General features: G+C 64.1%; 7 protein-coding genes across 13 annotated transcripts; 4 read left to right on the top strand and 3 right to left on the bottom strand.

Moving 5' to 3' along the window:
- Positions 1–313: 313 nt before the first annotated feature.
- Positions 314–5,187, top strand: FBXL16 (F-box and leucine rich repeat protein 16). Its single transcript, XM_055408856.2, has 5 exons — positions 314–981; positions 1,890–2,398; positions 2,773–2,857; positions 3,147–3,210; positions 3,400–5,187. The coding sequence occupies exons 1-5, from the start codon at positions 340–342 to the stop codon at positions 3,546–3,548; spliced, it is 1,449 nt and encodes a 482-aa protein (XP_055264831.1). The 5' UTR covers positions 314–339; the 3' UTR covers positions 3,549–5,187.
- Positions 5,188–6,157: 970 nt separating this feature from the next.
- On the top strand, positions 6,158–11,487 carry WDR24 (WD repeat domain 24). The gene is made up of 8 exons (XM_055409055.2): positions 6,158–7,329; positions 8,486–8,663; positions 8,806–9,478; positions 9,999–10,117; positions 10,196–10,317; positions 10,386–10,490; positions 10,587–10,927; positions 11,071–11,487. The coding sequence occupies exons 1-8, from the start codon at positions 6,849–6,851 to the stop codon at positions 11,422–11,424; spliced, it is 2,373 nt and encodes a 790-aa protein (XP_055265030.2). The 5' UTR covers positions 6,158–6,848; the 3' UTR covers positions 11,425–11,487.
- Positions 11,482–13,691, top strand: JMJD8 (jumonji domain containing 8). Of its 3 annotated transcripts, none has more exons than XM_055409059.2 (9): positions 11,482–11,790; positions 11,873–11,971; positions 12,160–12,208; positions 12,289–12,385; positions 12,475–12,543; positions 12,630–12,749; positions 12,837–12,904; positions 12,989–13,123; positions 13,214–13,691. In XM_055409059.2, exons 1-9 carry the CDS (start codon positions 11,699–11,701, stop codon positions 13,292–13,294), a joined length of 810 nt encoding a protein of 269 aa, XP_055265034.2. In that variant the 5' UTR covers positions 11,482–11,698; the 3' UTR covers positions 13,295–13,691. The 3 variants fall into 3 exon arrangements, with proteins under 3 accessions (XP_055265034.2, XP_055265036.2, XP_055265035.2); XM_055409061.2 differs by having other exon boundaries at positions 12,989–13,118; XM_055409060.2 differs by having other exon boundaries at positions 12,989–13,114; positions 13,214–13,349.
- Positions 13,341–15,699, bottom strand: STUB1 (STIP1 homology and U-box containing protein 1). Its single transcript, XM_055409058.2, has 7 exons — positions 15,430–15,699; positions 14,739–14,937; positions 14,486–14,651; positions 14,213–14,300; positions 14,008–14,064; positions 13,804–13,920; positions 13,341–13,727 (listed from the first exon to the last, which is right to left on the bottom strand). The coding sequence occupies exons 1-7, from the start codon at positions 15,586–15,588 to the stop codon at positions 13,602–13,604; spliced, it is 912 nt and encodes a 303-aa protein (XP_055265033.1). The 5' UTR covers positions 15,589–15,699; the 3' UTR covers positions 13,341–13,601.
- Positions 15,700–15,771: 72 nt separating this feature from the next.
- Positions 15,772–17,208, top strand: LOC129545203 (uncharacterized). Of its 3 annotated transcripts, none has more exons than XM_055409063.2 (5): positions 15,772–16,045; positions 16,117–16,210; positions 16,343–16,502; positions 16,669–16,821; positions 16,901–17,208. In XM_055409063.2, the coding sequence occupies exons 1-5, from the start codon at positions 15,918–15,920 to the stop codon at positions 17,083–17,085; spliced, it is 720 nt and encodes a 239-aa protein (XP_055265038.2). In that variant the 5' UTR covers positions 15,772–15,917; the 3' UTR covers positions 17,086–17,208. The 3 variants fall into 3 exon arrangements, with proteins under 3 accessions (XP_055265038.2, XP_055265037.2, XP_055265039.2); XM_055409064.2 differs by having other exon boundaries at positions 15,776–16,045; positions 16,922–17,208; XM_055409062.2 differs by having other exon boundaries at positions 16,669–17,208.
- A 189-nt stretch (positions 17,209–17,397) lies between these two features.
- RHBDL1 (rhomboid like 1) lies at positions 17,398–20,298 on the bottom strand. Of its 2 annotated transcripts, none has more exons than XM_055409057.2 (8): positions 19,881–20,298; positions 19,287–19,445; positions 18,835–19,059; positions 18,606–18,754; positions 18,376–18,488; positions 18,204–18,304; positions 18,062–18,122; positions 17,398–17,991 (listed from the first exon to the last, which is right to left on the bottom strand). In XM_055409057.2, the coding sequence occupies exons 1-8, from the start codon at positions 20,163–20,165 to the stop codon at positions 17,720–17,722; spliced, it is 1,365 nt and encodes a 454-aa protein (XP_055265032.1). In that variant the 5' UTR covers positions 20,166–20,298; the 3' UTR covers positions 17,398–17,719. The 2 variants fall into 2 exon arrangements, with proteins under 2 accessions (XP_055265032.1, XP_055265031.1); XM_055409056.2 differs by having other exon boundaries at positions 19,287–19,448; positions 19,881–20,292.
- Positions 20,299–21,419: 1,121 nt separating this feature from the next.
- RHOT2 (ras homolog family member T2) lies at positions 21,420–26,693 on the bottom strand. 2 transcript variants are annotated; one of them, XM_055409049.2, is made up of 19 exons: positions 26,537–26,693; positions 26,390–26,448; positions 26,226–26,307; positions 26,104–26,147; positions 25,208–25,261; positions 24,734–24,786; positions 24,549–24,657; positions 24,365–24,466; positions 24,194–24,292; positions 23,981–24,089; positions 23,769–23,889; positions 23,499–23,583; positions 23,283–23,425; positions 23,101–23,201; positions 22,891–23,021; positions 22,728–22,802; positions 22,496–22,618; positions 22,206–22,405; positions 21,420–21,974 (listed from the first exon to the last, which is right to left on the bottom strand). In XM_055409049.2, exons 1-19 carry the CDS (start codon positions 26,571–26,573, stop codon positions 21,848–21,850), a joined length of 1,854 nt encoding a protein of 617 aa, XP_055265024.2. In that variant the 5' UTR covers positions 26,574–26,693; the 3' UTR covers positions 21,420–21,847. The 2 variants fall into 2 exon arrangements, with proteins under 2 accessions (XP_055265024.2, XP_055265023.2); XM_055409048.2 differs by having other exon boundaries at positions 22,206–22,408.
- Positions 26,694–26,699: the final 6 nt, after the last annotated feature.

Genomic DNA, 26,699 nt, shown 5'->3' on the forward strand with positions numbered 1-26,699 from the left:
GGCCGATGGTGGGCAGCAGAGGTGAAGGGGGCGGTCACCAGCGAGTGTCCCTCCACTTCTGTTCTGTCCTCCATAGTACCTGGGGGTCAAAAAGCTCTGTGGTGGTTGGAGATTAAGCTCAGTTCATACAGTAGGTGCTCAGGAGTGTCGTAGTCATGACCAGCCCTGCCTTCCTGCACCTGCTCAGTCAGGGAGGCAGGGCTTACCCTCAGACCCTTTCTGTTGGGCGTTTCTGGGAATGGCCTGGGAGGGGCCGCCGGGGTAAGGGACGGAGCCTAGTCCTCCCACGCAGGACTCACTGTCATCTCCCGGACCCTGTCTGCAGCCCGAGCGAGGAAGATGTCGAGCCCGGGCGTCGACGGCGACCCCAAGCCTCCATGCTTGCCTCGCAATGGCCTGGTGAAGCTGCCGGGCCAGCCCAACAGCCTGGGTACAGCCAGCATCACCAAGGGCACGCCAGCTGCCAAAAACCGCCCTTGCCAGCCACCCCCGCCCACCCTCCCACCACCCAGCCTGGCTGCCCCGCCGCCCCGGGCTGCCCTGGCTGGGGGCCTGTGCCCCCAGGCAGGGCTCCCCCTTGGTGGACCAGCCTTAGCCCCAGTGTCCGGGCCCCCAGCAGAGCGACCGCCCTTGGCCACAGATGAGAAGATCCTCAATGGCCTCTTCTGGTACTTCTCAGCCTGCGAGAAGTGTGTGCTGGCGCAGGTGTGCAAGGCCTGGAGGCGTGTGCTCTACCAGCCCAAGTTCTGGGCGGGCCTCACGCCTGTGCTGCACGCCAAGGAGCTTTACACAGTGCTGCCTGGAGGTGAGAAGGAGTTCGTGAACCTGCAGGGCTTCGCAGCACGTGGCTTTGAGGGTTTCTGCCTGGTCGGCGTCTCTGACTTGGACATCTGTGAGTTCATCGACAACTACGCGCTCTCCAAGAAGGGCGTCAAGGCCATGAGCCTCAAGCGCTCCACCATCACTGATGCTGGCCTGGAGGTGCGCACGGCCACGGGAGGAGCAGGGGTGGGGGGCTGGGCCAGGCAGCAGCCACTCAGCACATGTGTGTTGGTGGGGGGGAGGGTGAGGAAGAAGGTTTCACACACAAGCAGTAAAGTGGCTGAGGGTGGGGCTGGTGCCCTGAGGAGTGTGGCTCTGGGGTGGGGGGAGCAGGGCTGGCTACTTAGTTTGGGGGATCTAGTTCAAAATGAAAATTTGGGTCCTTTGCTCAGAGATAACTAAGGATTTCAAGGCAGTAACAGCAAAGCAGGGTGGCCCTAGTGCTAAAGAACCCACCTGCCAATGGAGGAGACAGCTTCAGTCCCTGGGTTGGGAAGATCCCCTAGAGGAGGGTATGGCAACCCACTCTAGTATTCTTGCCTGGAGAATCCCATGGACAGAAGTTGCAGAGCTGGACATGACTCAACCGACTTAGCACTCTTGCATGCAACAGCAAAGCAGACAAATGTGAGACCCTGCATGCCGAGGTCTCCTTGGGTAGGGAGGATGCTGGGGGAGGTGGGAGAAGCAGGGGCAAAGGTCAGAGGAACAGCTGTGGAGGTGGCCCCTTCCCCAGGAAGGGGACTTTAATCATCGCATCATTAACACCAAGGGCTCTGAGCACCTGCTCCAGCCTGGCCCCGGACTCTCAGATCCCCTGTGCCCTGCCTCCTCTCTTAGAATGTTGTTTATGTGCAACGAACACACTGTAAAGTGCACTTGGCAGAGTCCAGTTTGATGGATGTTTACACCGTCTGCACCCTCAAGAACATAGCTTCCTGCCCCTCGGTGGGCTCCTTCTACTCTGTCTGCTATCAGCCCACCACGCCAGTGGGGAGTGTCATGCTTGGGAAACCACAGTCGGCTTGAGCCCCATGGAGGCCTCCTGACCCCACACCTGTCCACAGGTGATGCTGGAGCAGATGCAGGGCGTGGTGCGCCTGGAGCTGTCAGGTTGCAATGACTTCACCGAGGCTGGGCTGTGGTCCAGCCTGAGTGCACGGATCACCTCACTGAGTGTGAGCGATTGCATCAACGTGGCCGACGACGCCATTGCGGCCATCTCGCAGCTGCTGCCCAACCTGGCTGAGCTGAGCTTGCAGGCCTACCACGTGACGGACACAGCCCTGGCCTACTTCACGGCGCGCCAGGGCCACAGCACGCACACGCTGCGCCTGCTCTCCTGCTGGGAGATCACCAACCATGGCGTGGTCAACGTGGTGCACAGCCTGCCCAACCTCACCGCACTCAGCCTCTCTGGCTGCTCCAAGGTCACGGACGACGGCGTGGAGCTCGTGGCTGAGAACCTGCGGAAGCTCCGCAGCCTCGACCTCTCCTGGTGCCCGCGCATCACCGACATGGCGCTTGAGTATGTGGCCTGCGACCTGCATCGCCTGGAAGAGCTCGTGCTGGACAGGTGTGCACGGCCCCACCCCTAGGCCACGGAGGGCAGGGCCAGGCGAGGCTGCTGGACTTCTAAGAAAGGAGCCTAGTGGACAAGCCTGTAGTTAGAGGGGGACTGCAGCGAGGGGGTAGGGGCTCTCATAAGAGGCTAGCCTAGTGTGGACTATAACACGGGGGGGCGGGACTGAGCAGTGCCGGCCACCACCACCTCCCCCCAGGGAATACGACCGAGCGGCCAGTTGGCAGAGCCTGGGTGGGGCGCGGCACGGTGGGGCAGAAAGGTAGCTCAGCTCTGGGTGTCTGGGGCGGAAAAGGAGGAAGGGGCCAGAGCTAAGGGGCGGGGACAGGTGTTTTGAAGGTGGGCAACCCCTTCTGTTGTGACCACAGGTGTGTACGCATCACGGACACTGGCCTCAGCTATTTGTCCACCATGTCGTCCCTCCGCAGCCTCTACCTGCGATGGTGCTGCCAGGTATCAGCCCTCCACGCCTCCAGAGACTGGGGAGTAGGGGGGGGAGGTGGGGGGCGCGGGGAAAGCCCCCACCCAGATATGCCGCTGACCTGCACCCGGCCTACTCAGATCCTGTAAGGAAGTCTGGGATCCCTTCACACCCAAGCGGCAGGCACGGAGTCCCCAGGGCCCTCAGCGACTCCGTGGGGACCTGAGAACCTACCCCCTGACCCCTACGGCCTGACGCTAGGAGTGGGGCTCCCTCGAATCGCGAACGGAAATAGCTAACTCGCCCCGCCTTCCCGCCCAGGTGCAGGACTTCGGGCTGAAGCACCTCCTGGCCATGAGGAGTCTGCGTCTCTTGTCTCTGGCAGGTGAGACCCTGTGCCGCCTTCCTGGGCAGTGGCCACTCATCCCCACAAAGGCCGACTCCGCCAGCACTACCGGGACCCTCGTGCAGACCCACGCCTGGTGTTGACTCACCGTGGCCCAGGTCCCACCCGGCCAGAGGGCGGAGTCTCGCCTGGTCCGGGCCACGCCCACTAAACCCCGCCCCTCCGCAGGCTGCCCGCTGCTGACCGCCACCGGGCTCTCGGGCCTGGTGCAGCTGCAGGACCTGGAGGAGCTGGAGCTGACCAACTGCCCCGGAGCCACCCCCGAGCTCTTCAAGTACTTCTCGCAGCACCTGCCCCGCTGCCTCGTCGTCGAGTAGTCGGGGCCTCCCTGACCTCGGCCCCTCGCTCTCCTCCCCGCCCCGCCCCGAGCAGGGAGGGCGGTGGGCGGGCCAGCCCCGCGCACGCACGCACGCTCGGGGAATTTGTGCATGCCCCTCGCGCCCGCAACTGCACGCCCGCCCTTCGCCACGCCACAGTCGCCTCCATCGTTCGCCCGCCCGCCGGAGGCGGAGCGCTGGGGCTCGGTCCTGGGGGCGCTTTGAGCTCGCCAGACGGCCGCCTCTATCGCCTTCTCCGCCACACCCCGCTTTGTCTCCCCACCCCGGGCAGGGCCCAGGGGGATTGAGGGGAGCTGGGTCCCCTAGGACACAGGGGCCCGGAAGAGCCCCCAGGGCTTCCCGCATCTTCCACTGCACCGCGCCTGGAGCCCTCCGAGGGGTGCGAGGGGAAACAGGCCGCCGCCAAAGCCATGGCCCGCCCAGGAGCCCAAGTCCCACCTGCCCTTCCCCCACTCATGCCAGACTGACCCCCAGCGACCTCCCTTCTTCCTTGCCGCTGTGTGAGAGAGGCCCGGCTCGCCCCACCCCACCCACAGGCCTAAGGTCCTTGGACCCTGGCCAGGCTAGGGCAGAACTGGATTAGGAGAGGGGCCACCGGGCTGACAGTGACCTTGGCATAATCAGCATTAGCCCAGCTGGCCCCAGTCCACCTCAACCCAGAGGTGGCATAGCTACCTTGAGAGGTCTGCAGCTGGAACGACCATTAGGGCCTGCACACCTTGGGAGCAGTCCTGAGTGGACCCTGCCCTGCAGCCCCTTTAGCCAGCTGGGCCCAGGCCCCTCCGCGCAACACTTCATCCTGGGCAGGTCTCCACCAGGTGGAAACTGGAAAAGGGGGCCCTAGCCAGTGACCAATCTTCCAGTGACCAGCTCCCCCTCAACACCCAAAGGGAGGGCTCCTTTCTAGCCACAGCCTCCCTCTCCCCAGCTTCCCAGACTTCTACCTGCCCACGTGGCTCACCGTGTTCTGTCCAATCCCAAGACATCAGGAAGTCCTGGGGTGCTCGCCCATCTTGGCGATTGCTGAGGAGGGGGCTGGGACCCCTTTCCATCCCAACCTTGAGCACCCACACCCTATCTTGGGACACTCCCCCCCCCCAATCTGGTTGGAAGAGAGTAGCCAGTTTCCAGAGAGCCAGAGAGTGACAGAGAGAGAGAAAGAGCGAGCGAGAGACGCTGTTGAAGGGAGACAGTTCAGCAGCCCAAAGATTTCCCTGCCCCTGGAGCGCTGGCCAGAGGCTCCAGGGCTGAGATGGTCAGGAGCCAGTTTCTTCAGCCCCTCCTCCCCACAGCTCCCAGTGGGGAGGGGCAGCTGTCCATTTGTCCAAAGTATTAATGCAACTGAAGCTGTGATATTTCCAACGACTGTAGGAGGAAAAATTAGGGGGACAGAGGAAAACAAAACCAACCAACCCCTAAAATCATTTTCTTATTGTACATAACGACCTCATTCTCCTGTATATGCGGAAGATATAACCTTATATTTGGTAAGTGTTTCTTGTGCTATTTTATCACGTGACCTGTTTATAAAAATATATATTAAAAAAGTTGTAAAAACACATGTCTGAATTGTTTTTAGGTCATCACACCATGGTGGGGGGAAGGTGTTATCTGTCCTGAGTGGCCCAAGTCTGAATTTTTGTGCACCCCTCATCAGGTTTATTGGTTCTTTCAATAAACATGCAGAGACTGGTAACACTGCTCCAGCCTGGAAACCCAGCAGTGGCCACCACAGAAGGCCCCTAACCTCTCACTGTGTCAGCGAGGAGCGACACTAAAATCATTACATATAACACTGCTTCCAAAATATTTAGGATCTAGCCCATTTTTCCAAGGGCAGAAATGAGGGCTGCTAGGGGTATCCTAGCGCAGCAAGCACAGGCCAGGGCGCATACCCAGCAGAGAAAGGCGGCTCAGAGAGGGTCACTGATTGAACCGTTTATGTGAACAGGTCCAGTCAGGCACCAGAGCTCTTGGAGACAGATGGATGCGTGTGAAACTGATGTAATCTGTATACCAGCTTGTGACGAGCACCGTGGAGGCCACTTAGATGGGTGGCCGGGGAAGGCCTCTAAAAACGTGCCATTTAAGCTGAACTCTGATGGATGAGGAGAAGCGTTCTGGGGAGGACAACGAGCGAGCACGCGTGATGACCGTGCGGCAGGCAAGGGTTCGGCCGGCTGGCAGCCGCCGTGGCGGGAGGTGCGCGGAGAGAACGGGGTCGGGAGCTCGAGATTTGCCTCCCAGCGCGGTGAGGACGTGTGGAGTCCCGCAGGCCGAAGAGTCCCTGGCTGTGCGGGGCTCAGATGAGGCAGGAGGGGGGACCCCTGGAGAGCCGCTAGGAGGCTGTTCCCGGGTCCCGAAGAGGGCGAAAAAGAAGGCGGAGACGGAGGAGGGCTGTGGGGCCAACCTGGGGATGCCTGGGCTTGCTGATGGACCGTGAGGCAGAGATGAGCACTAGCGTTAAAATAACACTACTAAAAGAGGAAGAGGAAGAATACCGGAGGCGGAACCGGAGGAGCCTCTCCCCCACCTCTGCTCGTCCCTCCGCCTCCAAGCCGCGCTCCCGTTCCGGAACGTTTGTAGTGTGGGCACCCGCTTCCAGCGCGGGGCTGGAAAGAAAAGGACCACGTTCGGCGGGGGGCGGGACGGAGACGGGCTGCTTCCGGCGCGGCCGTTCCTCCCAGGCCTGGCGGTTTCGGGAAATGGCTCAGGTGCCTGCGGAAGAAGAGACTTCTCCGTTCCTCCGGTTCTGTTACTGCTGTCTCCGTTCCCGCCGCAACCTCTGCGCCGCCGGACTCTCCTGAGCGGTAGCGCCAGCCACACCTCGGACTCCGTAAACAGCTCGGTCCTGGAAGCCCCTCTGACCCTCGCCCTTCTGTAGCCTGTCTCCGGACGCTACCTTTCCAGAGGCCGACTGTGCACGGTGGGAGCCATCTGGCTTCCCTGGCAGTTCTCACTGCCCGAAGGTCCAGTGACCATCCTGATCTGGCAGTTAGGGGGTTGGAGAAGTGGCCTGGCCTGGGGCTGACCAGGTAAGGTCTGCCCAACAGGTCAGACATGGGGCTGGCTAGCCTCAGGGCAACCATAGCGCCCTCCGACTGCCCGGCCAGGGTGATGGAACTTGCCTTTCAGACCGACTGACTAACGGTGGACTCCCCTGGACTAAGCAGTTTTGGAGGAACCACCCAGGGTGAAGGGTCTGAACGGACACGCCCCTGCCGCCAGGCTGACCAGGCCTGCCCACTTCACCGATCTGTCCTCGCTATCCGTGCAGCCATGGAGAAGATGTCCCGAGTGACCACAGCCCTCGGTGGGAGCGTGCTGACTGGCCGCACCATGCACTGCCATCTGGATGCGCCGGCCAACGCCATCAGCGTGTGCCGTGACGCGGCCCAGGTGGTCGTAGCAGGCCGCAGCATCTTCAAGATCTATGCCATTGAGGAGGAGCAGTTTGTGGAGAAGCTGAACCTGCGCGTGGGCCGCAAGCCCTCCCTCAACCTGAGCTGTGCAGACGTTGTCTGGCACCAGATGGACGAGAATCTGCTGGCCACGGCAGCCACCAACGGCGTGGTGGTCACCTGGAACCTGGGCCGGCCGTCCCGCAACAAGCAGGACCAGCTGTTCACAGAGCACAAGCGCACAGTGAACAAAGTCTGCTTCCACCCCACTGAGGCCCACGTGCTGCTCAGCGGCTCCCAGGATGGCTTCATGAAGTGCTTTGACCTGCGCAGGAAGGACTCTGTCAGCACCTTCTCGGGTGAGGCCCTGGGAGGCAGGTCAGGCAGGTGTGCATCTCTGTAGGTGGCCGGCCTGTCTAGGCAGGTGGAGAAGCGCTGTGTCAGAGGCCCTCAGGAGTGCTCCCAGAGGGCTTCCTGGAGGAGGAGCCAGCTGAGCTGGCACTGGAGGAGGGGGTGGAGGTCAGCAGGGAAGGAGCAGGGGTGGGCCTGGTGGAAGTGTGAGGGGTACCTGCAGTGTGGGCACAGCGTTGATACACTTGCGGGGCCAGCAGGAATTGAGGGTAGCGTGGGATCAGGGAGAGGGCAAATGGGTGGCTGCCCTGGCAGCTGAGCCTCCTCTCGCCATACCTCAGAGCTCCAGGTCACCTCATTGCATGAAGTGTGCTCCCAGGGTCCTCAGCCCAGGGAACTAGTGGGGAGTGGGACACTGCCTGGTTCCCGCCTCCCCCCAGTTCCCTTCCCAGCAGGCCCAGCTCCTGACATCCGCACCTTGAGCCAGCTCTTCTTTTTACCTCGATGAGACCAAATGAAGGACAGGGCAGAGCCCTCAGATAATCAGGGAGCCTCTTACGACAGTCCTTGAGCTCCCTGTGTGGGGGAAAGCTGGGTGCTGCATTCGAAGGCTCCTGGTGTGGTGGTCCTCAGGGCTGGATGTGTCCCCTCAAGGTCTTCAGTCCTTGGGGGCTGGCCAACCTGGCAGCTCCAGCTCGAGGTGTAGGGCCTGGACAGAGCCTGGGGCATTCTATCCCTGCCTCCTGGGGCCTGAGTCTTCCAGAGGATTGTATTCGGCCCACCGAGGCTCCTGTTCACACAGTGCTCTGACACCTGGTCCTGAAGCTGTGACAGCTTTGCACAAGGACATGTCAGATGCAGAATCCAGAAACAATCAAGGTCCAGAGTCCATTACAAACCACCTGATGCCTGGTGTCCCTCTCACCTGCCTCGGCATTATCTGCTTTGCCACGACGCTCTTCGCCCCTGTCCACCTGGACAGGCCTTGGCAGCGTCTCCGCCACCCTCCAGGCCTTCTGGTCTGGGCCACGGGCAGGCATGCAACGCCAGCCCACATCCCTCCCGAGGATTCCCCCTTGGTTGCTTACTCTCCCTCCTGGAGCTCCTGTGGGCCACCCTGTCCCCCACCCCCAACCTTCTTTCTTCACTAATGTCCGCTCACAGGCCAGTCTGAGAGCGTGCGTGATGTCCAGTTCAGCATCCGGGACTACTTCACCTTTGCGTCCACCTTCGAGAATGGCAACGTGCAGCTCTGGGACATTCGGCGACCTGACCGCTGTGAGCGAATGTTCACAGCCCACAATGGGCCTGTATTCTGCTGCGACTGGCACCCCGAGGACAGGTGTGGGGTGGGGGCCAAGGCAGCGGGGCAGGGTGGGTGGGCTTGTGGAAGGGCTCTCTCACTGCCTCAAGACCCGTGAGACAGAGTGGGGAGCCCTCCCACCTCGAAAGAGGTCACTGAGGACTTCATGGGCCTTCCCCAGGGGCTGGCTGGCCACAGGTGGGCGTGACAAGATGGTGAAGGTCTGGGACATGGCCACACACCGTGCCAAGGAGGTGCACTGCGTGCAGACCATCGCCTCCGTGGCCAGAGTCAAGTGGAGGCCCGAGTGTCGCCACCACCTCGCCACGTGCTCCATGATGGTGGACCACAACGTCTACGTGTGGGACGTGCGCCGGCCCTTCGTGCCCGCCGCCATGTTTGAGGAGCACCGGGACGTCACGACGGGCATCGCCTGGCGCCACCCGCATGACCCCTCCTTCCTGCTTTCCGGCTCCAAAGACAGCACTCTATGTCAGCACCTGTTCCGCGACGCCAGCCAGCCTGTTGAGCGTGCCAACCCTGAGGGCCTCTGCTACGGCCTCTTTGGGGACCTGGCCTTCGCAGCCAAGGAGAGCCTCGTGGCCACTGAGTCGGGGCGCAAACCCTACACTGGGGATCGGCGCCACCCCATCTTCTTCAAGCGCAAGCTGGACCCTGCCGAGCCCTTTGCGGGCCTTGCCTCCAGCGCCCTCAACGTCTTTGAGATAGAACCCGGCAGCGGCAGCATGAGCTGGTTCGTGGACACGGCCGAGCGTTATGCCCTGGCCGGCCGATCACTGGCTGAACTCTGTGACCACAATGCGAAAGTGGCTCGAGAGCTTGGCCGCAACCAGGTGCGCAGGGCGGGCTGAGGGCCAGGGTCTTGGTACAGGGCCTGGAGCTCCTCTGACAGCTGCAGCCAGACCCTGCCCTGAGTTCAGAGTTCAGCTCTGGCTGAGGACACCCCCAGCTTGCCCCAGTAACTGAGAGTGTCCAGAGCCCCAGGAGTGGGCCAGATGCCAGTGCTGTTCCTGGGGTGCAGGCCTGGGTGTTGTGGGGTCTTGGCCCCTCTTGGCTTGTCCTTGCTTCTAGATTTCCCAGGATGTCTAGCCCTACAGAGAATGTCCACATTGCCTTGCTCATCACCTCCCTGGGACCTCAGGCCCATTTCCATGTTTCCTCTGCCCCTACAGGATGGAGGCTAGGATTTTTGTTTTTCCTGTGGGCCTTGGCTTCCCACCTGGGGTGGGCCAGGACATTGGGTCCCTGGGGCAGCTGAAAGCTGAGGGTTTGTGGTTCTATCCAGGCAGAGGGGGGTCTGTGCAGGGTGCCAGGGACCCAGGACCCCCATGAGTGACTAGTGCCCACCCCTAGGTGGCTCAGACGTGGACCATGCTCCGGATCATCTACTGTAGTCCTGGCCTGGTGCCCACCACCAATCTCAACCACAGCGTGGGCAAGGGCAGCTCCTGTGGCCTGCCCCTTATGAACAGGTAGACACCTGGGGGCGGTTCTCCCCAGAGGGTGGGACTGTTGGTGCCTACCCACCCATCGGCCCTCCCTGCCCCCAGCTTCAACCTGAAGGATGTGGCCCCAGGGCTGGGCAGTGAGACTCGGCTGGACCGCAGCAAGGGTGATACACGGAGTGACACAGTGCTGCTGGACTCCTCAGCCACACTCGTACCCAACGAAGGTAGGGTGGGGGCGGGCAGAGGGCCTTCATGCGAGGCAGTCCTGGAATGCCCTCCCTCCCTTGGACAGATAACGAGGAGACTGAGGGCAGCGATGTGCCCACCGATTACCTGCTGGGCGAGGTGGAAGGTGAGGACGATGAGCTTTACCTGTTGGATCCAGAACATGCACACTGTAAGTGGGGCCGTGGGAAAGGGGTGGGGTGGGGGGCGGGGCGGGGCGGGGCGGGGCTGGACCAGAGCCTGCCTACCCTTCCTGCCTCTGTTGCAGCCGAGGAGCCCGAGTATGTACTGCCCCAGGAGGCTTTCCCGCTGCGCCACGAGATTGTGGACACCCCGCCGGGGCCTGAGCACCTGCAGGACAAGGCCGACTCTCCCCACGTGAGCGGCAGTGAGGCCGATGCAGCCTCCCTGGTGCCTGTGGACTCCTCCTTCTCACTCATCTCTGTCTCTCACGCGCTGTGCGACAGCCGCCTGCCGCCCGACTTCTTCAGTGCCCTGGTGTGTGACATGTTACGCTTCTATGCCGAGCAGGGTGACGTGCAGATGGCCGTGTCTCTGCTCATTGTGCTGGGTGAGCGCGTGCGCAAGGACATCGACGAGCAGACCCAGGTGGGTGACAGGTCTGGGGGTCTCCCCGGAGCAGCTACCACCCCGAGGAGGACTGCCCCTGCACACCCCGCCTATACCCGCACCTGTGTCTGTGCCCAGGGAAGCCCGGGCTCTTAATCCGCCCTCCCCGCCCTGCCCACCAGGAGCACTGGTACACGTCCTACATCGACCTGCTGCAGCGCTTCTGCCTCTGGAACGTGTCCAATCAAGTGGTCAAGCTCAGCACCAGCCGCGCCATCAGCTGCCTCAACCAGGCCTCCACCACCCTACATGTCAACTGCAGTCACTGCAAGCGGCCCATGAGCAGCCGGGGCTGGGTATGCGATCGCTGCCGCCGCTGCGCCAGCATGTGCGCCGTCTGCCACCACGTGGTCAAGGGGCCCTTCGTGTGGTGTCAGGGCTGCAGCCACGGCGGCCACCTGCAGCACATCATGAAGTGGCTGGAGGGCAGCTCCCACTGCCCCGCCGGCTGCGGCCACCTGTGCGAGTACTCCTGACCCGCTGCCGGGCTGGTGGGGACGGGCTTGTGAACCAAATAAAGGACGCGGGAGGCATTCTGAGCGGCTTGTCACCTTGGGGTCTCGTGCCGGCGCGACCCATTTTGCCGGGCGGAGGGCGGGGCCTCCGCGGCGCAGTAGCCAATAGCAGCCTTTGGAGCGGTCCTCGCCCCGCCCCCGGAAGCGCTCCCTCCTTCCGGGCCGAAGGAAGCGGTTCCCCAACCAGTCAGTGCCCCACGGAGGCGTTCCCAGCGTGCCTCGCGCCTGTGGGCTCATGGCGCTGGAGGCGCGGCCGCTCGTGTGGCTCGCGCTCTGGACGCTGGCGGTTCCCGCCCGGAGCTCCGGGGAGGACGCCGACGGAGGGTGGTGAGCGGCGCCGGGCGGCCAGGCGGGGCGGGGCGGGGAACGCGGCGGGGCAGCCTGCAAAGTTGAGCCGCTGTGTCGGCAGGCGGCGGCCCGGGCCGGGGGCGCCGGTGGCCGTGACGGAAGAGGAGCACTGCACCGTGGAGCGCCGGGCTGACCTCAGCTACGCCGAGTTCGTGCAGCGGTACTTGCGCCCTCCTGCGGGGCCATCTCCCGGAAACCTGTCCCTAGAACCGTCCCCTGCTCCGCCGAGGACGCGCACTATTCGTCCTCCCTAGGCCGCTTTCCCCTTGAGCCCCTTCAAGCGCGTGTGGGCGGGAGCCGAGAGTGGGCGCGGGTCAGACCTGGCCGTGACACTGCCCTTCCTTCTAGCTACGCCTTTTCCAGACCTGTCATTCTGCAGGGGCTCACAGACAACTCGGTGAGTATTCACGCCCCTCTCGTCAAGCGTGAGAGGTGGATTCCCCCCTCTCACGTGAAGTCCTTTCTCTACCTCCGCAGAGGTTCCGGGACCTGTGCACCCGTCAGAGGCTGCTGGCCTCCTTTGGAGGCAGCGTGGTCCGGTTGAGCACCGCCAACACCTACTCCTATCAGAAAGGTGAGCTGCCCCACCCTGCAGCCCAGCGTACTTGCCAACATCTTGCAGGCAGCACCGACTAGTCCTGACCAATGCCTTTCAAACTGCAGTGGACCTGCCCTTTCAGAAGTATGTGGAGCAGATGCTGCACCCCCAGGACCCCATCTCCATGGGCAATGGTGAGTCAGACAGGTGGCCATGGGTGTGTGTGTGTGGGGGGGGGGACTTGGAGATCCCCCTGTTGTCCTGTGTTTTCTGCCGGCAGACACTCTGTACTTCTTTGGTGACAACAACTTCACCGAATGGGCCTCCCTCTTTCGGCACTATTCTCCACCTCCTTTCAGCCTGCTGGGTACAACTCCTGCTTACAGCTTTGGAATTGCAGGTGGGTGCCCTGCAGGACGAGGGGACTTGGGGGCTGGGTGGGGGAGGATTAAGCTTGGTAACCAGGTGCTGGTAACTCGCCCCATAGGAGCTGGCTCTGGGGTGCCCTTCCACTGGCACGGACCTGGGTTCTCGGAGGTGATCTATGGCCGTAAGGTCAGCACAGGGTGCGGGCTGAGACTCTGGGTTCACTGACCAAAACACAAAGCATAACTTTGCTGCTCCCCCCGCACCCCCCAGCGCTGGTTCCTGTACCCTCCTGAGAAGACACCCGAATTCCACCCCAACAAAACCACACTGGCCTGGCTCCGGGACACATACCCGGCCCTGACACCATCTGCACGGCCCCTGGAATGCACTATCCAGGCAGGTGAGGTCAGTGGCTGGCAGGCGGGGCCAGGCTGAGCTGGGCCAAGGACTCCCAACCAACCCATCAACCCACATGTCCCCCCCACCCCTCGCCAGGTGCTGTATTTCCCTGACCGATGGTGGCATGCCACACTTAACCTCGACACCAGCGTCTTCATCTCTACCTTCCTCGGCTAGCCAAAGGGGGTGGCTGGCGAGCCCACCGCACAGCAGCACGCATCCCTGCAGTGCTCACAGGTTTTATTACAGGGACAGAGGTGGTGGCGGCAGCCTCAGCCCAGCCCACCCTCACCCCCGCTTTCTGGCCCAGAATGAGGATGAAAGGCGCATTGCCCAGCAGAACTGATGGGGGTGGGGGTGGGGACACCAGGGTGGGGATCTAGGGACACAAACTATATACAGAAAACTAGGGGCTACTGCCCCAAGGCCCTCCTGAGCTAGGGTACCAGGCAAGGCAGGTGGGTGGCCCATACACCCACCCTGCTCAGTAATCCTCTACCCAGCCATTCTCAGAGATGAAGGCATCGATGACCTCTTTCATGGCCAGGTTGGGGATGAGCTGTTCCTGGGTCAAGGGGCTCCGAGTCACAGGGTCAAAATGGCCCACGCGCTGTAGTGACAACAGGATCAGAATTAGGAGCTGCTCGGTGCATGGGGGTCCTGCTGCCAACACCCACAGGCCTCACCTGCAGGTGCTCCTCGATGTCCTTGCGGTCGTACGTGATGCCGCTGGGTGTGATGCAGGGCTCCCGCATCAGCTCAAAGCTGATCTTGCCACACAGGTAGTCGGGGATGTCTCGCTTCTGCAGCACACAGGGTCCAGTCAGGTCAGGGTCTGGGAAGGGACACTGCTCCAGCTACCCACAAGCCCCAGAAGACAGGCAGCTCACCTTTCTCTTCTCGTCTACCTGGGAGAAGAGCTCGTCCATGTCTGCCAAGTACTTGTCCTGCAAAGAACCAAGCAGCCACTTGTGGGCCTGACACCCCTCTCCCCTCCCCAGGGCACCGAGACACACAGACCCAACAGGAGCCAAGGCACCTCATGTCACAGCACGCGCACACACAGGACCCACACTTGGACTGGGGCACCCTCACATGCTTGGCTTCAATGCAGGCTTGCTGTGCCCGTATGTGGCTTTCATCCTCGTCACCCTCGTGGTTCCGCTGACACTCTTCCAGTTCCCTGGGGGTTGACCAAAAGATGATCAGAGATGGGTCTGGCCAGGGGCAGTCAGACTCCACTCCAGTCAGGCTCATTCAGGCCTCATTCCCCTTCATCTCCTGCGTGCCAGAGTTGGCCTTCAATAAACACTTGTGTTCACACCTCAAGAGTTAACCTAAGAGTGGTGACTCGAGGGGGGAACCCACCTCTCACGCTCAGCCACAATGAGCCGTGTGAGGTAAGAGTGCAGCTCATTTTCCTGGTGGATGCGTCGCTCCTCGATGCTGTTCCAGCGCTTCTTCTTTGCGATGCGTAGAGCACTGGGGATGTCATCCCCAAAGTTGAGCCGCTGCTCCTTGGCCAGGTTGTAGGCTGGGAGATGAGAGTATTTGTGTAAACTTCAGCCAGTCCACCCGCCTGGTCCCAGGCACCCTGGAACCGGCTAGCCTGTAAGCCCACCTCGCTGAAGGTTGGCAATAGCCTCATCATAGCTTTCCATCTCCAGCTGGCATTGCCCCAGGAAGAAGTGTGCCTTCACAGACTGCCCGTCCAGCTCCAGGGCGCGCCGACAGTCAGCCAGGGCTTGCTCGTGCTGCTGCATCTTCAGGTAGCACAGTGCCCGGTTGGTGTAATACACCGCCACCAAGGGGTTCCGGGTCTGGGGACCAAGGCCGGACCAGCCAGCATGAGGAAGTGAGCTCAGAGTGAGCCCACTCTGTCCCAACTTGAGGCCCACATTTGGAACCAAGATACTAGAGTTTTTCTCAGCTTCCAAGCCCGTGTTCTGAGAGAGGGTGAAGCCTACGTGAGCCCACTCTCTGGACTCCAACGAGTCTTGTGAAGGTAGCTTTTCCAGACTCATGGAAACCCCCAGCAACGCGTTTGACTCCTCAAGGGGCAAGTGTGCCTGGTCCCCCAGCCCAGTGGGCCTCGAACACCTACAGTTCCCACCCAACACAGTTCTCTGGCAACCCGTACTGGCTTGGGAAAGGCGCGGCCTTGGCCCCAGACCCCAAGCACCCACCCCTCCTTCCGAAAGTCTGGCGGGCACGGCCTGACATGTTCTGGGGAGGGCACGGGGCAGAAGCCGCAGCCCGGCCCCTCCCCTGGGTCGGACGCCAAGCCCCTCCCGCAGCGCGGGCGCACTCACGATGGCGCGGCCGTAGCAGGCCGCCGCCTCCGGGTACTTGCGGCCCACGAAGAGTCGGTTGCCCTGCTCCTTGAGCTCCTGTGCGCTAGGGCTCTTCTCGGGGCTGCCGCCGCCTGCGCCCAGCCGTGCGCCGCCCTCCTTCTCCTCCTTGCCCTTCATGGCGCCGCGCGGCACCGCCTGGGCTCCGCTCCCAGGCTCCGCGCCCAGCCCGCCCTGCGCCCGCAGCCCGCTCGGGCTCGGTCCAGCGCTCCGCCACCGGAACTTCCGCTCTGCACGTAGGCGGGGCCAGAGGAGCGGACCGCCGCGCTGGTGGGCGTGGCCGCGCGTGCCGCCCCCGGCGCGCTGCGGGGGCGGGGCCGGCGGGGAGCGTGACTCTCTGGTAACTCGACGCGGAGTCGAGGTTTGCGAAGCGCCGGGTTACCCGGGCAGACGCCCGCCGCGGCAGCGCTTCGACGCCCCGCCCCCGAGGCCCCGCCCGCCGCGCGGAAATGGCCGCGGCCGGCGGTCTCTGGAGCTGTGCGGACCCCAGCCGCTGGGCTGCCGTCTTGGAGTGCCGCGGGGCAGTGCTGCGGGCGCGCGCGGGCCCCCAGGGGCGGCTGGAAGCGCTGGACCGGTGGTAGGGCGGAGGAGGCAGGGGCGGGCGGGCCGAGCTCCGTGGCCCGTATCCCTAGCACCGCCTTCCCCCAGGTACCGAGAGGAGCTGCCCGCGGCCATCAAGGCCCGCGCGGAGAAGCACGTGACACGAGACGAGCTGGAGCGGCTGCTGGCGTGGAAACTGGCGGTAAGGCTTCCCACGTGGGGCGCGGCACAGCCACGTGGACGGGGCTTCCCTGGGGGCGCACCCTCGTGGCAGTCTTGAGGGGGCTCCTGGCGAGGGCCACCATCCGTGACACCCGACCCGACCTGGCCACAGAGGGGCCGCTTCCGACCGCGCCTGCAGCAACTCGTGGCCGCCAACACTCCGGAGCTGGTGGTGCAGCGTTCGGCCGCCGCCTTCCGCCTCCTACCAGACATGCACGCAGCGGTCATGGCTCTGTGCGCCCTCCGTGGCGTGGGCCCGGCTACCGCCTCGGGTTAGTCGGGAAAGCTGGACTACCCCCAGGCAGGGTCGCGGGCGGAACATGGCCTGTTAGTGTTCTTATCCATGAAGTGGTCTGAAGGCCAGACAGGTGACACGGGAGAGTTGCTGGAGACAGCAGGCCCAGGTGGGGCTGAGTGCCGTCCGTTCACCGCCCACAGCGGTACTGGCTGCTGGAGCTCCTGAGGTGGCAGCCTTCATGTCTGAGGAGGCAGTGGCCGCAGTGCCCGGCCTGCCCGCTCTGCAGGACACGGTCAAGCACTACCTGCTCTACCTGAGCCGGGTGCAGGAGCGTGCGACAGCCCTGAGCCAAGGTGTGGAGACTACAGGTGGCCAGGGTGGTCACGGAGAGCTCTCTCTGACGGTAAGAAGATCGGTATCTCCAATCCCCAGACTCCCTCTGCCCTTCTCTAGGCAGTGCGTTTGGGCTGTGGACCCCACACTACGTGGAGACAGCCCTGTGGACCTGGGCTGTAGGGCGGAAGATGTGCCCGGACCTGCTGCCTAACCTGGGTCCCAGCCCGGTCCTCGCTGAGGACACCAAGCCAGCCAAGAAGCGCAGGACCCAGGCTGAGTGACTTGGCTGCGACCCAGAGCCTGCTCACCTGCCCTGTGATCTCAGGCCATAAGTCTCTGGACAGGAGGCTGGCTGACCAGGAAGCTGGCTGCTGTCGAAGCTCAATAAATGCCTCTTGAACTGACACCTGAATGTGAGGCCCACAGCCCCTCCTCAGGGCTCCCGGCTCCCACAGACACACCTCATGCTGGGTACAGAGAAGCAAGTTGTGGGGGGGTGGGCCTCAGCCACTCTTGTGGAGGGAAGGGCTCTCACCGTTGCTCAGAATTAGGGGGAGACGAGCCCAGCCCAGGGCCCTAATATAGCCAGCTGATGCTGTGTAAAATATTTATTCGTTCTTCAAAAAGGCTCAGACTGCAAGTCTCAGGGAAGAGGCGGGAGCAGGGTCTCCTCTGGGGCCACCCTTGGGGATCTCCACCACCTGGCCGAGGCCAGCAGTCCTGTCCCTCTGGCCTGGGAGGGGGTGGCCAGGGCTGGTGTAAGTCTCGGCCTAGACTCAGTGGGCCACAGGGCCACCAGCCTACACTGGGAAGGAGCAGCCTTGAGACTACATTCACTGTGGGTGGATATGCAGGCCTGCCCGGTGGCTGGCCCTGGGGTCCTGCACCCTGGCCCCTGTGGCCTTGGGGACCCTATCAGGGTGGTGGGGGGATATGGGCACCCAACAGGTCATAGGCAAAGATGTTCCAGAAGATGGCGAACAGCAGGAAGGTGCCATAGGCAAGCAGCACCACCCACCAGCCACACTGGTCCCGCAGGCGCTCTTCGTAGCTGCGCAGGATGGTCAGGCCCATGCTGACGCCCACCACTGCGCCCGCCAGGTGTGCCATGAAGCTGGGCTGTGGGCCTGAGGCAGGCAGTGGCGGGGAGAAGCGCAGCCACACGGCCCGGCCCACCTCGGAGCTCACTGCAGGGGGAGGCGGCAGGTGAGGCCCCCTGACCAGGGGCTGAGGCCCCCACCCTGGCTCCCTACTTACTGCACACCAGGGCCAGCACCATCCTCAGCAGCTTGTAGGGACACCTCATCCCAGCCCAGTTCTGATGGGTTGCAAAGAAGAGGCAGTGAGATAGGTCTCATGGGCCCCTCCCCACACCGCATCCCAGGGGCTGCCCCATTACCATGACGACATTGGCCAGGTGTGCAGAACACAGGGCATAGACCCCGCCGGAGCCCCCCACCACAGGAGCCCGCATGTCAGTAATGGAGACGGTCAGGGAGCCTGTGTGAGCAAGAGGAGAGCCGTGAGGGTGAGGCCGGCTGGGGTGGCCCCGACACACGCAGCTGCCTCACCTGCCAGCACGCCTGCCAGGTAGAGCAGGCTGATGCGGAGCAGGCCGTGCACCATCTCCAGCGGCACCCCGATCATCAGCTGCAGGAGGGCATTGAACCCCAGCTGCTCCAGCCTGGCCGTGGAGGGGCAAACGGGTGTGAAGGGCAGGGTGGGGTCCCCAGTGGGGCTACCAGCCCCCTGCCCCCACCTTGAGGGGCTGAGCTCTCCAGACCCAGTCGGGGGTGCTCACCCGACGTGCATGAACATGTAGGTGAGAAAGCGCCAGGCCCGAGCGCGGTGGCCGGGGTGGTACACGAGGGGGCTCTTCATGAACTCGGGGTGGTAGGTCTGCAGCACCCACTTGTTGAGCCGGGCCCCATAGCACAGGAACACGATGATCTGGGGGGACAAGTGCTGGGGCCAGACAGGACCAGGGGCGCGGGAGGCTCCCGGGGAGCTGGCTGGACAGGCAGGCCCACCTGGGCGAGGGTGACCGAGGCCATAAACACGGGGGGCGGGCAGCTGCGGTGCCGGTAGAAATACCAGTGGCGGTCCACCTCTCGGGGCAGGATCTCGTAGGCCACGTAGCGCACGAACCGCTTGTAAACACCCAGGCCCGGCTCATCCAGCAGCCCGTCCCGAGGCAGTGCCCGCTGTCCGTTGGCGATGGCCCGCTTGAAGCTGCTTGAGCGCTTGCTGCTGATCTAGGGGGCGGGGCCCAGGCATAGACCACCACACTCCCCACCAAAGGCCGCCCCTCCTGAGAGGTCCACCCAGCTCCTCATAGGGTCCCAGGCTCTGCCCCATGTCCACAGCCCTCCCCAGTGGGCAGGGCAGGGAGGAGGGGCCACCTGCCCACCCCATTCCAGCCAAGGGACTGCACGTGCCAGGCCGGGCCCCCACCCCAGCTGCCCACCCACTGCGCACTGACCAGGTCCACCAGCTCCTGATAGCAGACCTGGCCCCGCTCGTTGCTCTGGGCCAGCGCCACCAGCATGTCCAGCTTGGCCGGGTCCAGGGGCAGCTCATGGCGGTGCACCAGGCCAGTGAAGGTGTCTGCACCGATGAAGCCTGTGTTCTCAGGGTCCAGCTGCTGCGGTTGGGGGGCCAGTGGCCAATGCTTGAGCGTGGGCCCAGCCCCAGACCACAGGACTGAGGCCAGCCTGAAGAGGCAGCCTCTGAACACTCCAGGTCCAGGCCCCTGTGCCCACGTGGTCCCAGGAACTGCAGGCACCAGCGCCTAGGTCCCTGGCCTGAAGCTCCCCTAGTTCTCCAGGGTTCTCCCCCCTTCATTTCAGCCCTGCCCATCGTGGACAGGTAGGGCCAAGGTCTGAGGGCAAGCACCCACCTCCCGCCACGCTGCGAGCGCCCTGCTCTGGCTCCCCTTTTCCTGGGTCTTGGGCAGGAAGCTAAGGTGCAGGGAGAGGTTGGGCTGAGGGTCTCTGGGAAGTCTGTTCCCCCGGCCCACCCAAGGGCGAGGGGCCGCGGCAGGGGCGGTGCCGTCGCCCCCCACCTCCGCACGCACCTGCTCCTGGATAAGCTGCAGCAGCGAGCTCCTGTCCATAGAGCCGGGCCGGGGGCCGGGGCCGGGGTCGGCGGCCGCGGCCGGGAGGGGCTGCTCTGCGGACAACTCCGCTCCGCCCCGGCCCTCCGGCTCCGCCCGCTCCGCTCGGCGCCGCGTCACGGAGCCGCCCGCCCCCGCCGCACACGCCGCCGCCGCCGCCCGCCCAGCCACGCGCGGTCGGGACCCGCGCGCGCCCCGCACGAGGACGTGCCCGGGCAAGAACGGTGCGCGGCTCCCGGTTCCCATCCCGCTAGTCCCGCGGGGCGGCAGCCGTGAAACTGAGTCACGCGCAGCACCCAAGCCCCTCCTGCGCACGACCCGTTTTCCCGGGCGGGGTCTCAGCGCCAACGCCACCTCCTCGGCGAAGGCCTCAGGGAACAGCCCACTGCTGGGACTCTCCAGGCGGGGGCTCCCAGAAGGTACCTCCCTGTAGGCAACTTGCCCGTCCTGACAGCCTGGCGTCACGGCCCAGCCGACAGACAACTAGCAGAGGGCAGGGAGGGCCTGCAGCTGGCCCTGCTCAGCAGGTGGGGACCAACACACCTAGGGCTGGAGGCTCCTGACCCCGTCTGTGGCCACAGCTGGGATGGGGAGGGGACCTGGCTCCCAGGGAGAGCAGGGAGACCCCTCCAGTAAGGAAGGTGGCACTCGGGACGTGCACCATAGGGCCACTCTCACCCCGGTGCAGCTGGGCCTTGGGATGGATGCAGCAGCAAAGAGCATCCTGCCAGGCCTGGCACCAGTGAAGACTGCACTAGGAGCCTCGGGTGTAGAACTAGGGGCCAGCGGGGTGGTCGGACAACTTCCAGGTCTGACCCCCAGCCCCTCCTGGGCTAGGCCTGAGCGTCCCTGCTGGGTGGGCAACTCCCCGCCCCCTAGAAACAGCTTGTCAGGGCTCGAGGGCCCGGGCTCAGGGCCTGCCTTGCACAGAAAGACCAAGCGCAGGACGAAGAGGACAGGAGCCCTAGGTGCACACTGGAGGAGGGCCTGAATGCCAAGCCGGGCCCCCGCCTCAGCTCCAGGAAGGCTCTCTGCCCCCTTGTCCTCAGGCTGTCCCCTGCCCAGTGGGAAGGGCAGAGGCTTTGGGGAGGGGCGGGGGGAGTGGTGAGAAATAAGGCAGCTCCCCCAGAGCAGGGCCACCTCACACTGGGAGCAGGGCACGCCAGCACGCCCCAGAGTCTCAGCACACTGCAGCCAAGCTGGCAGCCGGAGGCTGAGACTGGAGTGGGTACTTCTGGCATCGAGAAGGGGGTTGCATCAGGGGGACCTCCAGTATCAGGCACTCCAGCCTCTCACTCTCAGCCAGTGTGGACTCAACAGTCCTCAAGGCTCGGAGGCTGCATCAGGGCTGAACTGGTCCTGACCTGGACCCGAGGTCTCAGGGTGGTCACCCAGGCCCAGAGGGGAGGCATGAGCTCAGGAGGAACGTTCCCAGCCCACACCCACAAGGACACACTTGAGTTAATTCAAGAAGTCATTTTCAGTAAGCAGGACCCAATATGGAAAAGACACAAGTGACCTTTAATCAGGAAACACAATCTCACGTCTGCCCTGGACTGGTCTTAAAATCGGGGGTGGGGGGCACATGCTGGGCCAGCCGTTTCTTGCTCTCACCCCCTACCTTTAGCCCCAAGTCCCTGCCTTCGTACCCCTTTCACATCCACTGGCCATACACCAAGGACCAGGAAGAAGGGATGGAGCCCTGAGAATTCGGGTCTGGAGGCACTGACTTGCTCAAACACCCCCGGTCCCTTCAACACCTGATGCCCAGAGGCAGGCCACACCCAGCACCTGCAGCAGCTGGGAGCCAGGCCTACCCGTGGGCGGGGCAGGGGCAGGGCAGTGGGGGGCTGTCCTCAGGAGGAAACCGAGACTGGGGGAAGCCCTGCCCCCCCAGCACCCTGAGATAGACCTCGGGGCCCGGGGCCTCATCGGCTCTTCACCAGGACCCTGTAGAGGGAGAAGCTGAGGACAGCAGCGACGGCGGCCCCCACAGCCCCCAGCGCCACCCGGAACCAGAAGGAGGTAGCCTGCAGCTGCCCGTGGACAAGGTGTCTGTAGGAGAGATGAGACCCTTGCTGCTGTACCCTCGTTTCCCAGAGACCATGGAGCCCCTGCAGCTGCTCCCTGCCCACGCCCACTCAACAGACCACCCAGAGCAGGGGCAGCCTGCGAGGCCCGGCCCCTAGGGTCCTCCCTGCCCCACTGCAGTCCCGACACCACAGCCACGCTGCCCTCCTGGGACAGGGTGCCTCTCCCACATGGGGGCTGCGCGCTGGTACCCACGGGAAGGTGGCCATGGTGGCCAGCTGGGTGAAGATGCCCACACGGGCCTCGACTGGGCCGGCACAGGAGAATGGGGTTGGGGCGGGCAGCCGGTGCCGGCGGCAGAACTCAGCAGGTGACAGGCTGGGCAGTGGGATGCCTCCGGGCAGGTCAGCCTTGGAGCAGACGAAGAGGCAGGGGGTCTGCCCGTCCATGTAGTGCTGCTGCAGGGCGGGGGCCATGTGAGCACACTGGGGGTCCCTGCTCACGTCCTGCTACCCCGCAGGCCCCCAGGGCGGGCGGGACCTTGCCTTATAGATGCTAGCGCACAGCGCAAAGGACCTGGGGTCACTGCCGTCAAACATCAAGCAGGCCACGTCACAGGAGGCGTCCGCCGAGGCAGTCAGCAGGCTGTCCGCAGCCACCTCGCACAGCTAAACAGGATGGCCACAAATGGGCACAGGGCTGGGTCCCTGGGCCACGCTGGGCAGCCCCCACTGCATGCAGACGCCAGGCCCACCCTGGGGACCCCCCGGCACTCACGATTAGGTATTTCTCCTGCCCGTTGACCTGCACTGTGTCAATGGCATAGACGGAGGGCTCCCCGGCATCCTGGTGCTGAGAAGGGAGGCCCCTGCAGCTTAAGGCTCGGCTGCTCCCCAGAAACATAGCCCCCACGTCCCCTCACAACCTCACGGATGCTCACCCCCAGGCCATGGCCAAGGAAGGCCCGCAGGAAGGATGACTTGCCCACTCCACGGGCCCCCACCACCTTGCACAGGAGGACATTTCTCTGCGTCTGTCCCTTCTCCTGGTCCAGCCTCTTCTCCCGGGTGACTGTGGGCAGGGAGAGAGGATGAGCAGGGTGGGCTGCCAGGGGGGCACTGGCCGGGGCCGGGGTGAAGCGGGCGCCCACCTGTGACGGCATGGGCCTGGGAGTCCTGCTCGCAGAGCGTGGGGTAGCCCAGGTAGCCCAGGTGCTCAAGAGCGCGCCGGACATCCAAGTAGGTCACCAGGCTGGGGACGGGAGGGGGGCACGTGGCATCGCTGCGGGGCAGAGGGCACAGGCCTGTCTGGGCGAGCGAGGGTTACACTTACGTCCACTGGCAGAGGTACCCGTGCAGGGGCAGCCGCCCAGCCTTGGTGCGAACCGTGCTGGGGAGTTGGGGGCCCCAGGGAGCAGTGGGAAACACGCTGAAGAGGCTCTGCAGCTCCGCGGGGGAGAGGGCACCGTCCCGGTCCTGCGGGCAGAGGGGCAGCGGTGACAGGCGCTCAGAAGGCCGCAGGGGCACAGCCGGGGCCCAGCGCCCTCACCTGGTCATGCTTCTCAAACATCCTCTGCACAAACTGGTAACCTTGGTGGTTGAGCTCGGCGCTGCAGCCAGGGGGCACACGGAGCCTGTGGGCACCGGGGTGGGGCTGTGCTCAGCTCCCGGGCACTGCAGGGCACTTCCTCCCAGCACAGGCCATCCAGGCAGGCAGCCAGCCCCTCAACATACCGAGGGCCCCCAATGCAGGGTCCAAGAACCCCATGCCCAATCCGACACAGAGCAGAGGTGAGCCCTGAGCCTGAATGCCACTCACGGTGGGCAGAGATAGTCAGCTGTCAACTCCAGCGAGTCTCCATAGCCAAAGCGCCTCAGGATGGTCCACGTGGTCTCGTGGCGGCCTCGCTGGATGAAGAGCGTGTTCAAGAAAAGGAAGCCTGCTCAGGGGTGCAGAGGACAGAGTGGCACCGGGCACAGCCTGGCCTTGCCCACCCCCGATCCCCGGGCAGGAAGGGCATCAGGCCTCACCGTCCAGAGTCAGCTGGTCGTCCCGCACACCTCCCACCACGTTCTTGCTCACCACCATCTTCACGTCCTCCAGGGCCTGTGGGGCCAGCGGGTGCCCGAAGCAGGACGTCTGTCTCCAAGAGAAAGTAACTGTTGGTTGGGCACCCTCTCCCTCTGTCTCAAGGGCGGCCCAGGAGTGGGGGCCGCTGTTGCTGGGGGGCAGGGGTGCCACACCTGGAAGGCGTTAAGCTCCTGGTCACTGAGCGCCTGGTCCATGTCCTGGTCTGAGAGCCTGAAGATGCGGGTGAGTGCTTGGGCGCACGCGGGCCTCAGCTGTGGAGACAGCAGCTCAGCACCCCTGCTGCTCCCTCCTGCTCCCCCCCACCACCGGCGCCTGCTGCCCACCTGCTTGGCCTCGGGGTCGTAGAGGGGGCCTGTGGGGTGCAGCACAGCCTTCTGAGCATAGTAGAATAGCTCTGAGATGTTCTTCAGGTTCTTGGCCGAGCACTGGGACATGTGGCAGCAGACTCAGATGAGATGCGAAAGCGCACACCCTTGCCTCTGCAGCCCCGTGGCCCTGTCCACTCACCTCCACGCAGGTCTCGATCTCGGGGAACTGGCTCATGATGGGCAGCACCGCCTCCATGGAGCCCCCTGGCCGCAAGTCTGACTTGTTGCCCACCAGGATGATGGGAACCCTGGGGAGAGGCCCACAGTCACCAGGGATCAGGGAGCCGGCAGGGCCCAGACTCCTCCCCAAGCCCTGCCTATTACCTGGGTCCCCTCTTGGTATCCCTGTTCACCAGCGGGATCCATTTGGTTCGGACCTGAAAGGTAAGAGCTGCTCGTGAGGGCTGGGGCCCGCCCGGCCCACAGCTTCCAGGTGGAACTCTCACTTGGCTCAAGACAGGCCCACTGAGGAGTGAAGTCACAGCCACCAGCAACAAGGCCAGCGTGGGAGAGCAGCCAGCAGGCGGTTCCCAAACACCCACAAAGGGCCTGGCGTCTGCAGCCCTTCCCCCAGGCCTGAAGAGACTCAGATGTCAGGCCATCCACCATCTCTGCTCAGACATGTTCTGGGGAATTCCAGGGAAGCTGGGTGCCAGGGACCCCAAGAGACTCCGCAAAGCCCTCGTGAGACACGGGGTCAGCTGCGGGTGCAAGCTGCCCTGAACCAGGGCCAGCCTGGGGTGTGTGCGGACACCAGGCAGGTGACCGGGCTGAGCACCTGGAACCTGGAACACTCACCTTCTCGACAGTGGCCTCTTCAGACACGTCATACACCACGCACACCACGTCTGCCTGTTGAGGGAGGGCAGAGGTCGCGCGGCGGGACCTGAAGCTTCCTGCTCTGCTCACAGGCGAGACAGGATGGGGCTCAGAGACCAGGGAAGCCCACTGTTCCAGCTGCTCCCAGGCTGAGTCACTGGCCGTTGGCCACCCACACCTCAGGCCAGCCCTTCACTGCCCACTTCCGCTGCAGAAGCCAGGACCTAGTACTCAGCTCTGGCCAGCGAGTCCCGTGAGGGCTCAGGACATAGCCACCCTGACACTTGGCGCCCCAACCACAGCCTAAGCTCTTCGCTCCCTAGGCCCTACCAACAACAGCAGATAGAGAGAGACAGCACAACGGGGGTGATGGCAAAACAGTGGCTGTGGCCTGCACCCTGCGCGGCCGCACCCCAGGACACAGTGGAGGCTGCAGGGGTGGCACCTGAAGCTTGGTCCAGGCCCAGGTCCTCCCGAAAACAGGAAGGCAGAGAGCCCTCAGCCCTGGTTACGATGCCCAGTGCAACTGGGAGCCTCAGGACGGTGCGCTAGACTAAAAGGTCAGGACTGGAGATGTGCGCACACAGCTGTCCAACAGATCACTTTCAAGAACTTGTAGACTGCTCCCCAGGGTCCAGCAGAAGAGGGAAGACGAGGGGAGGAGAGCTGGAGGACTGACCAGCCCAGTGGGCCGGAGAGGCGGAGCCCCGCCCCCGCCCGAAGAGCTCCCCGCAGACAGGTCGGGACAGAATTAGCAAGGCTGTGGCTCCTTAATCCGCTCCCTCGGAGGATGAAACAGATCAGGCCGCGGCGGCCCCGCCCCCAGGCCGTGAGCCCTGACCCCGTGCCCAGCAGCCCCCCAGGACATCCTGTACCTTGTCAATCTCACCCTGGAGCTCCTCCACCGTCTGCTCGGTTTCTGAAACAAGAGACCCCGCTGCAGACTTGCCAGAGATGCCGGCTCCTGGGGGGAACGGTGGGCGGGCGGCCGCGCTACCTGAATAATCCACGATGTGGGTGGGCACCTTCTCCGGGGTGACGTCCGCGGGAATTGTGATCTCCTCCGCCCGGGCGGGGACCTGGGCATACGCGGCCGTGAGGGAGGAGGACGGGGTCACGGGGCGCGCGGGGGTCGCAGGGCCGCGGGGCGCTCGGCCTTACCTCCTCGGGGAACTCCTCGCCCACCAGCGACAGTATCAGCGACGTCTTCCCCACCTGGGCTGCGCGGGGCAGCGCGGTCAGCGCGGCGGCCGAGGTCGCGCCGCCCCGCCCCGCCCCGCCCCGCCCGCCCCGGACCCAAGCGCCTACCCTCGCCCAGCAGCAGGATGCGCACGTCCCGCTTCATGGTGGCGCCGGGAGCTGCGGCCCGGGCACACTCGCTGACCCACCACCGCCACCGATACCGCGATCGCGATCCAGATCCGGCCCCGCGCTCCCGGAGCGCGCACTTCCGGCCTCGCCCGCGCAGCCG

Source organism: Moschus berezovskii, chromosome 27, assembly GCF_049115385.1.
Source record: "Moschus berezovskii isolate FMDL1 chromosome 27, NW_MosBer_1.0, whole genome shotgun sequence".
NCBI lineage: Eukaryota > Metazoa > Chordata > Mammalia > Artiodactyla > Moschidae > Moschus > Moschus berezovskii.

Coding starts and splice junctions, on each gene's coding strand:
- FBXL16 (XM_055408856.2), top strand. CDS start 340: ATGTCGAGCCCGGGCGTCGACGGCGACCCCAAGCCTCCATGCTTGCCT. Junction 982..1,889: donor TCACTGATGCTGGCCTGGAG/GTGCGCACGGCC, acceptor ACCTGTCCACAG/GTGATGCTGGAGCAGATGCA. Junction 2,399..2,772: donor GAAGAGCTCGTGCTGGACAG/GTGTGCACGGCC, acceptor TTGTGACCACAG/GTGTGTACGCATCACGGACA.
- RHBDL1 (XM_055409056.2), bottom strand. CDS start 20,165: ATGGGAACCGGGAGCCGCGCACCGTTCTTGCCCGGGCACGTCCTCGTG. Junction 18,755..18,834: donor CCTCGGTCACCCTCGCCCAG/GTGGGCCTGCCT, acceptor TTGTCCCCCCAG/ATCATCGTGTTCCTGTGCTA. Junction 17,992..18,061: donor GGTGCTGGCCCTGGTGTGCA/GTAAGTAGGGAG, acceptor CTCCCCCTGCAG/TGAGCTCCGAGGTGGGCCGG.
- JMJD8 (XM_055409059.2), top strand. CDS start 11,699: ATGGCGCTGGAGGCGCGGCCGCTCGTGTGGCTCGCGCTCTGGACGCTG. Junction 12,386..12,474: donor CACCTACTCCTATCAGAAAG/GTGAGCTGCCCC, acceptor TTCAAACTGCAG/TGGACCTGCCCTTTCAGAAG. Junction 13,124..13,213: donor GCACTATCCAGGCAGGTGAG/GTCAGTGGCTGG, acceptor ACCCCTCGCCAG/GTGCTGTATTTCCCTGACCG.
- LOC129545203 (XM_055409062.2), top strand. CDS start 15,918: ATGGCCGCGGCCGGCGGTCTCTGGAGCTGTGCGGACCCCAGCCGCTGG. Junction 16,046..16,116: donor CTGGAAGCGCTGGACCGGTG/GTAGGGCGGAGG, acceptor GCCTTCCCCCAG/GTACCGAGAGGAGCTGCCCG. Junction 16,503..16,668: donor GGGCCCGGCTACCGCCTCGG/GTTAGTCGGGAA, acceptor CACCGCCCACAG/CGGTACTGGCTGCTGGAGCT.
- STUB1 (XM_055409058.2), bottom strand. CDS start 15,588: ATGAAGGGCAAGGAGGAGAAGGAGGGCGGCGCACGGCTGGGCGCAGGC. Junction 14,301..14,485: donor ATTGTGGCTGAGCGTGAGAG/GTGGGTTCCCCC, acceptor GTCAACCCCCAG/GGAACTGGAAGAGTGTCAGC. Junction 13,921..14,007: donor AGGTAGACGAGAAGAGAAAG/GTGAGCTGCCTG, acceptor TGTGTGCTGCAG/AAGCGAGACATCCCCGACTA.
- WDR24 (XM_055409055.2), top strand. CDS start 6,849: ATGGAGAAGATGTCCCGAGTGACCACAGCCCTCGGTGGGAGCGTGCTG. Junction 8,664..8,805: donor GACTGGCACCCCGAGGACAG/GTGTGGGGTGGG, acceptor GGCCTTCCCCAG/GGGCTGGCTGGCCACAGGTG. Junction 10,928..11,070: donor ACATCGACGAGCAGACCCAG/GTGGGTGACAGG, acceptor CCTGCCCACCAG/GAGCACTGGTACACGTCCTA.
- RHOT2 (XM_055409048.2), bottom strand. CDS start 26,573: ATGAAGCGGGACGTGCGCATCCTGCTGCTGGGCGAGG. Junction 26,308..26,389: donor GCGAGGAGTTCCCCGAGGAG/GTAAGGCCGAGC, acceptor GCGTATGCCCAG/GTCCCCGCCCGGGCGGAGGA. Junction 24,658..24,733: donor GATACCAAGAGGGGACCCAG/GTAATAGGCAGG, acceptor GCCTCTCCCCAG/GGTTCCCATCATCCTGGTGG.